The sequence below is a fragment of the Setaria viridis genome, chromosome 3 (genome assembly GCF_005286985.2).
Source record: "Setaria viridis chromosome 3, Setaria_viridis_v4.0, whole genome shotgun sequence".
Taxonomy (NCBI): domain Eukaryota; kingdom Viridiplantae; phylum Streptophyta; class Magnoliopsida; order Poales; family Poaceae; genus Setaria; species Setaria viridis.
Window position 1 is genome coordinate 10,509,949 of NC_048265.2, and position 8,555 is coordinate 10,518,503.

At 54.3% G+C, this 8,555-nt stretch overlaps 1 protein-coding gene across 1 annotated transcript; it reads left to right on the top strand.

Moving 5' to 3' along the window:
• The first annotated feature begins 3,977 nt into the window (after nt 1-3,977).
• On the top strand, nt 3,978-6,052 carry LOC117849022 (uncharacterized). The gene has a single exon (XM_034730632.2). The coding sequence runs from the start codon at nt 4,538-4,540 to the stop codon at nt 5,738-5,740; it is 1,203 nt and encodes a 400-aa protein (XP_034586523.2). The 5' UTR covers nt 3,978-4,537; the 3' UTR covers nt 5,741-6,052.
• The last annotated feature ends 2,503 nt before the right edge of the window (nt 6,053-8,555 follow it).

Consider the following 8,555-nt stretch of genomic DNA (forward strand, 5'->3'; position numbering starts at 1 on the left):
TACGATTTCTCCCGTGCTGCGCTTTTAAGTCAATCTAATTATTCAGTCGATTGGGGAAAAAAAATCTAATCATTCAGTCTGTAAATCGGCTCTGATATCTTACCTGATAGCCTGATAACGGGTAGTATAACTCTGTTGAGTTGACCATTGAGGTGATGTTGCATTTACATTCCTCTGCACTTCTATGTTGGATCAGAATCATAAGTTACAATAGCCATGATCGGATTGGTCTCCTGTTTTTTGAGTGAACTGTGCAGCCTGTTCGTTTCAGCTTATTCAGCCAGTTTATCAGCCACCAAACAGTATTTTCCTCTCACAACAAATCAGCCGTTTCAGCTTTTCAGTCAGCTTATAAGCTGAAGCGAACAGGCCCGTGCTTGGCAATTTATGGCTGAATTCGGGATATTCCATGGCTAATGAAGGTCAAGCTGAGCTAATTTGGGATCTTAATCATAAGCTCACTTGTATGCATTTCGCAATACAGGGGTCGGTTTCTACCTTTAAAGAAGTAGCAGATCCCACTTATATTGATGTTCTTCTGAAATTCATGTCAGGTACGTGCCGTGTTCTTCGGATCCCTGATGTGATGAAAGCCAGGTGTCAGATTAGACAGAATCCCTTTGAATTTGCAAAAGAAACGGCTTGTTTCCCCTAACAATCAAAGCCTACCTATCCAAACAAGTTGCAATACGATTGCTTACTTCACGATTGCGTTGTCCATCCTCCAAAAATGAACTCCAAAAATGAAAAATAAAGGGAAAAGTCCGATTTTCACCCAACTGTTAAAATCAGGTAAATTTGACCTTTGGGCGGTATCTAACTGTTAAAATCAGGCAAATTTGACCTTTGGGCGGTTTCGAGAGCGGTTTTGCATTTTCTAGAAATGTAAAAGTTTAAGTTTAATTAAAAAATTATAACTAATTCATTGCAAATCAGTAAAATATCAAATTGGCGCCAAAAAATTTCCAAAAATGTAACCTATCTGTTGGTGTTGTATTTGGCATTATTTGAAACTTAGTAGTTCAAGTTCCTTATATTTTATTAAGAGCAATAAAGCACTAGGAATGTTAACAAATATGATGTAAATAACTCCAAGTAGAGTACCAACAAATAGCCTACATTTTTAGAAAATTTTGTACCAACTTCATATTTTTTGGAATTGAAATGAATTAGTTATGAACTTTTTTATTAACCAAAACTTTTAAAATTTCTAGAAAATGTAAAACTGGGCCAAATTTGCTCTGTTTTGGACAGTTGGATGGCCATCCCTATCCGGTTTTATAGTTGTAGGTTGAAAATTAAATTTCAGCTAGTTGGAGGGTGGAAATTGAACTTTTTCCAAAAATAAAAGGTGAAGCCAATATTTAGCAAGGAAAAACCGGATCGAGACCTTGCTTCACAGATGAATAGATCAGAAGCATTGGACGACAAGGGGATACGCCCGGCCTGGTGCTTGGCGAGATCCGGTCGGCCATCCCGGAGCGCTGCGCGTTATACCAGCTATCGCAACAGCTCCAGATCACCACTGTGTCACGACCCCAGTCGCTGCCACCATTTCCCAACGGGTCCGTGCCACACCCTTGTAGCTGTAGGCCCTCAAGGATCCGAAGCTAGCGAAACTGCTTACTTGCCTGTCTGGCTGCAAGGCTGCAGCTGCGGCAAGAGAACAAGCGTTCGTTACGCCTCGGCAGCCGAAACAGTGCTGCCGCATGCTACAACGCAAACTGCAGCTCGACTGTAAAAGCCGGCCCTCTTAGCACGAATTTGGGAATCGGGATCCTCCAATCCCTTGCGCTCGTGCCGTTGTGCAGTTCGCACCATCGACTGCGTCTACACTGCCCAGCGTTAACGTTGTCATGCGCAACCGCTGGTTGGTCTGTGCGCGTGCGTACGTGAGTCACAGTAAATCCGGCCGGCCGGCCGGCCGAGGCGAGCCGTGCTCCGTCCTGCCGGGTCATTTAACCGGGCTGCCGTACCGAGCGGCGCGAGCGCGGGCGCGGGCGCCGCTGCCCTCCATGATTATTCGATCAGGAAGAAGGACGGCCCCCCCTGCGGCGAGGGATTGATGAGGCGTGGGGGCTCCGCGGCAGCCTGGTGGCGACCGGATCACCAGGCGCGCAAAGGGGACCAACGGCACGCCCGAGCCGAGGACCACTGCGCCGTGAGCTTGGGTGCTTGACATCACACGGGTCGGGCTTGTTTGATTTGGGTCAAAGCTGCCTGGTCCAGGCAACCATCTCAGATGTTGGATTTTGATGACCTGAGGTTGGATGCTGCTGCCTGTGTACGTGAGGCAGCAACCAAACCACCCCAGGTCACCAAAATCCCGAGCTTCCTCTTTTCAAGCCGCCGGGAAGGAAACGAGAACCGATCGAGACGCGAGCGCCCGTCTCACCACCGTTTCAGGAACCAGAACCGGCCGCCGATTGACCATATCGAGAGAGGATGGGCGGCCCCGAGTCACGTAACATATCACGGCCCATGAATGCCGTCGCGCGCCGCCACTCACGTGCTACGCGGCCCGGGAACGTGTCGATACGCACGCGCGTGCGCTCTCACGAGAGCGGAGGGACCAGCCGCCCGCCCGCGCGCGATGCCGATGTGCCACCGGTGGCGGGCGACGGCGACGGAGCGCGGCCAGTTGCGCGCCACGCGACTCCCGGCGCCGCGGGGGGACGGACAGCCCCAGTGGCCGGGCGCCCTCCGGTCACATGGCCGCGGGCCCGCCCCCCTCTGCCTGCTTCTGCTCCTGCTGCTACGCGCGCGCGGGCGCAAGCGCAACGCAACGGCCGGCCCCTGTCCCCGTCGCCGTCCGGTGCGTGCCGCTGGCGTGGCCCCATCGGCCGGGGGCGGCTCTCCTTGGAGCATCATGGCAGATCGATCCGAGCCCGTTTGTTTGAACGCGTTTGGATGACAGCAGAATAGACTTGCAGTTATGGATGTCACGCGCGCGTACATGCGCGGTGCCGGCCTCCTTTAAATGAACACCCAGGCATGTAGCTCTGCGAGACAAGCGAGAGGGGCTTTAAACGAACACACGAACTATGCCATGCATGGAGGCATGGTCCCCGCGTGTGTGGCTCAGTCCCAGCTCCATGTCTGCATTGTAGTTGTAGCAGTGGTTTCCCGTTGGAGCTTGCATTGGTTATCTGAGGAGTTGTGGGCGCACACGCACAAGGCATGTCTACATTTTTTTTCTTATAAAATCCTAAACAAATTAAAACAAAAGGATATGCATAGTTCCCACCATAACATTTTTTTTAAAAAAAATAAATTCTAGTGTTTACAGTAGCCTGTCTACACACCAAATCCATCAATGGCACCTTTGAATCGTGTCTCTAGCCACGTGACAGATCAAACATCACAGGGAGAGGTAACACTCTCGCTCGAGTGTTTCGTTGACATTGAGGGCTCGTCATTAGCTTGAGAGGAAAGTGGAGACGATTCTCATCGAGGGGAGATGCTAAGCTTAGTGCCGCTGCTGAAGGTTGAAGATGATTGTCGCCCGTCCGATGTTCATCCTGTGATGACCAGTGAATCGAATTACTCGGGTGCCCAACAGCCCAATGGGCAGGTCCGACCCAACATCGAACGACGACGAACGATGAGCATGCACTAACGCCTGCACGTACACACGTACAACGTGCCATGTGAGCTCTGGCCTGTGGGTGGTGGGTGTCCCCTGCCTTGTTTGATTCCCCCCTTCTCTATCAGGATACGTGATGCATCCCATTCTCACTACGCCTCCGACATCCGTACGTGCAAAGCACGAGCATTGGCCTATTTCGTACGCAGACATTACACAGGGGCATCCATGGTAGTCCTTCCTTGCACAGACCACACCACAGAGCGCTCCTTCTTCCTTCCCCGCCAATAATGCAGCGGCGGGCGGGGGCGATGGAGATCGACGGATGAGTGGATGGGCCGATCCGGAACGTGCGGCCGCTGCAGCGCGCTCGCGGGCGGGTAATTGGCTATTGCGCGCGCAGTGCGGCCGTACGTCCACGCAGGCACGGATCGCTATCAGAGGCGACGGACGAGCCCCCCCGGCGTTCTGCCGTCCCCATCTGGTTGTAAGATTCATGTCGTGAGGCAGCGAGTGACACACTCGGGCGGGCAGACTGGCAGGGGCAGGCGCCAATCAACGAGGGAAGCGATCGAAAGGGAGAGGGGAGGGCACAGGGCAGCAAGGCTACGGCGATCGCAGCGAAGGCAGAGCCAGAGGGCTGCTGCCCCCCTGCGCCCGCACATGCCATGGGGATGCGATGCAGCCGATGCTTGCCCCATATGGTACCCTGACCCCGGCGGCAGCCTTGCTGATCGCTCTGCCTGTCCCCTTTTGATCCCAGTAAAACGTTACTACCATGCCCCGCTTAGCTTAACACACTGTTCATGTCGCCCATCGCCTTCTTTCTTTCCTTCTCTCTTTTTACTGCGCCGTGAACGCCACCGCCGCCGTACACGTGCTGTGCGCGAGCTACTTAAACGAGCCACCAGCGGGCGGCACAGCGGCAGCTCAGCTTGAGAGTGGCTGCGCATGCGCAGGATCCGCTCGACAGCGCGCGCGGGTAATCTCAGAGTCACAGCACGAGCATTCAATTCACTTGGGGCCCGTCCACCACGCCCATATCAACCAGCTCCGAGCAGCCCCTCGGCGATCCTTTTGCGCGCGCAGCAGCTCGGTGGTGGCGGTCGTGAGATGAGCCGCGCGGCGCAGACGGGCGCGGGCGGGGGCGGCGCGGCGAGGCTCAAGGCGTCGCCGCGGGCGCTCTTCTCCTGCGGGATCTTCAGCACCTGCACGCACCCGGCGCTCAGCCCGACCGCGACGCCGAACAATAATGTGGTGCCGGGGAGCGGTGGCATCAAGGGCGGCGGCGGCACGGGCACGCCCTGCGCCGAGGGGTCCGCGTCGCCGGTGGTGGAGGCGTCGGCGCCGCCGCCGCCCCCGCAGCGGCAGCACCAGCGGGCGCAGAGGAACGTCGGCCCGTCGTCGTCCTCGTCCTCGTCCTCGTCGTCGGCGTCGCAGAGCTTCACGCAGTGGAGGCTGCCGGTGCACCACCCGCCGCACGCGTCGGCGTCCGCCTCGGCGTCGGCGAGCGGGGCGGGAGCCGGCGGGGACGCGCTGCTGAGCGCAGAGGAGAAGTTCGCGGCGGGGGAGGTGGTGGCGGCGCTGCGGACGGTGGAGCGGGAGATGGAGGCGGCGGCGAGGCCGGTGCCGGCGGGGGTGGTGGCCGGGGTGGTCGCCGCGGTGCGGGAGCCGGCGACGGCGAGGCTGGCCGCGAAGGTGCTGCTTGTCGTGCTGCTGGAGGAAGGGAACAGGGAGACCGCGGTGGAAGCCGGCGCGGCGTCGGCGGCCGTGGAGGCGGTGGCGGCGTCCGGGCCGGCGGGGGCCACAGCGGAGCGCGCGTTGGCCGCGCTGGAGCTCCTGTGCACGGCCCCCGGCGGCGCCGCGGCGGTGCGGAGGGAGGCACTCGCGGCGCCGGTCCTGGCGCGGGCGGTGGAGGGGATGTCCGGCCGCGGGCGGGAATGCGCCATCGGCGTCCTGGCCGCCATCTACGGCGGCGTCGTCGAGGAGGACGGGGCGGAGTCACCACCGCCACCAGAAGTAGTGAAGGCGGTGGTGGCGGCGATGCAGGGCGAGTGCAGCGCGCGCGGACGGCGCAAGGGTGCGCAGCTCCTTCGCGCGCTGCAGGAGGCCGGTCGCCTCGGGCTCGCGTGGGACGGCGTCGGCGATCACTGACACGCGGGGCCCGTCCGCCAGCCACCGGACCCGCGCCTCGCGCCCTAGTTCCTTCTCCCCGCTTACACGGGGGGCCCGCGTCGCAGGACCGGTTCCGGGGCAGTGCAACGGATTTGGTAGCTGCTGTGGGGCCGAGGTTACTGAAGCGTGGGCCCGGGGTGAGGACGGGCAGGAGCAGTGACTTGGCTTTGGTTGATGAGATGAGATGCTGGAAGAAACGGTCGGTGGGGTGATTGATTTGTGGTCACCTTTTGTAGCCCCCCTCCCCCTGTGATTTGTACCATCTTTCTCGTGAAAAATTTATCGCTCCCATGACGCGTCTGGCCCACACTGTTCCGCCCGTTTACTTTGCTGCTGACGAAAAAAATAGCTGCCTGACGAGACGGAGGTCCGTTTGGTTCACGGACTGACTAAAGTTTAGTCAATACCACATTAAATATTTAAATACTAATTATAAGTATTAAATATAGACTAATTACAAAACTAATTGCATAGATAAAGGTTAATTCGCGAGACGAATCTATTAAATCTAATTAGTTAATAATTTGACAACGTGGTGCTTAACAGATTCGTCACGCGGATTAGCCTCCATCTGTGTAATTAGTTTTATAATTAACTTATATTTAGTTCTTCTAATTAGCATCCGAAGATTCGATGTGACAACTACTAAACTTTAGCCAGATCCAAATAGAGTCCTGCTCTGAATTTGATTCAGAAACTAGGCACATTTTAAGTTTTGACATCAGGCACCATTTTGCACAGCTCTCTCTGGAAATATGTGTGGTGCATGGCTGCTGTTCTGTTCATCTTGCCTGTGCGAAAAAAAAGAGATAAGAAGCATATCTGCATATGTGTGGCGTTCCTGTTCCATTTCTCACCTGTGCACGTCTTCAGCACTGGGTCTCTGCAGTAGCATGACAACTGAACCTGTCGTCTATTTTTGTAGATCAGACAACGTATGCGCGCAACTACACTAGCATTGATTTTAGCATGTCTCGTTACTTTCTACCACTGCTAGTCTGGAGTACTGAACAACAGGGTTGCTGGTCGGCTCGCCAGCCGGTCGCCTCCAAACTCCTCCCTGCCAGCCACCAGCCTGCCGCAAAATGCACAGTGGTAGACACGGCAAAATGGTCAGTCCCAACGCCCATTCTTCTGCTGGCCAAACACATCGGCACATCGCCGAGCCAGCCGGGAGCGCCGAGCTGTGCAGCACTGCAGCTGCTCCTTTCTCGGCAATGATTCAAGATTTACTGAACCTCTATTTCCAAATACTCGTCACTTTTGATCACTTTATTTATTTCAAAATTTGGCACTTCACGTTTTTTAAGAAACACTTTCTCATTTTACCCCTATACAAATATCATAAGGATGTTACAGGAAAGCTTAAAGATAGGTCTGTAAGGATATTTTGGTTATTTCATTCACGAAAAGTTAAATTGCCTTGGTAACCGTGTTTGGTCAAAATTGTCAAGTATTCAGATGTGGCAGGCCTGAGCCCTGCAGCAGTTTGGTGGCAAAGGCTGTTAACAAACACCTGTTTATCCAACCGCGGCCAACCCTGCCATGCTTTATTTTGCCATCTCCCATCCCATTCTCCCTCGCTTTGGCTGGGCATCTGCTTTCCCACGCAAAAGGCCTGCCGCCTCCTGTTGCATCGGTCTCCACTCTCCAGTGCAGCTCCTCCTTCCTCTCAGGGTCACGATCTGACGGTCTGACCCTCCTCCCTCTTCGACCTCACCGTAGAGTTGACTTGAGGTTCCGCTCTGTCCGGCTCTGACGCTGGGTTGACGAGACTGTGGTGGTAGCGTGTGTGACCTGTGACGTCCCTGTAGCCTTTTACAGAGGTCCCCAGGGGACCGGCCTCCCAATGGCGTCGCGGCAGGCGGCACATCCTTTTACCCTTTCCCTCTGATGATCGATGCTGCGAAATCCAAATGCTGTCGCGCCTCAATTATTGCGACACCTCCTGATCGCGTCGTCGTCCGTCACATCGACGACACATGTTAGATTTTCCGCTTGTGGGCTGGGGGAGAAGGAGAGTGTGACGCGGCCCGTTCAATCGTCGAGGCCCAGGGCCCATGAAATAGCACACTTGTTCCATGGGCTGATGAGCTTGTTTCGTCGTTGCCCCCGGCGGCCTAGTTTCTTTTCTTCAAACCGTGTTCAACCACAACTACTTCTATCTTATAAAGAAAAGCTCAATTCAACGCGGCAACGTCTGTTTCTCCATTTGGATTAACTATAAATAAATGAAACACTGACGCGGTTGATGCCACGAATGCCTTCGACGGATGGGTGGCATATAATAGCAGCTAAAAGGCACGCATGGTTCAGTCACAAACAATGCCACCGCATCCCATCCATCCCAAAAACAAATCGGTAATGCCATCCAATGATACGCGAAACGCAGCCATCGGGCAACGGCATCAGGAGGACCTAGCATCACTGCATTAGTCAATGGCTCCATCGGTCACCGTGACACTTGCTTGCCATTATCAACTTCCTTAGCTTTTTTTTAATCCTCCGTTACATGATTCCTTTTATTTACTTTCCCCTCAATTTCCTTCCTTTTTAAATGATAATAAAAAACCAAAGGATTAAACTCGAAGCTACTGTAAGATAGATATATATACAAGGTGATTAGCGTGACAGCAAGCCATTAATAACCATGTGGCGTTTGTGAATGAAAGACGTGTGGCACTAATCCGTGACCACATGTGCCTGTATGATTATATCAACTAATACCATCTTAAATTATATTTACTACTGTTTAGGACGGTCAAATTTGGCAAATGTGACTAAATTAAACATG

Coding starts and splice junctions, on each gene's coding strand:
- LOC117849022 (XM_034730632.2), top strand. CDS start 4,538: ATGCGCAGGATCCGCTCGACAGCGCGCGCGGGTAATCTCAGAGTCACA.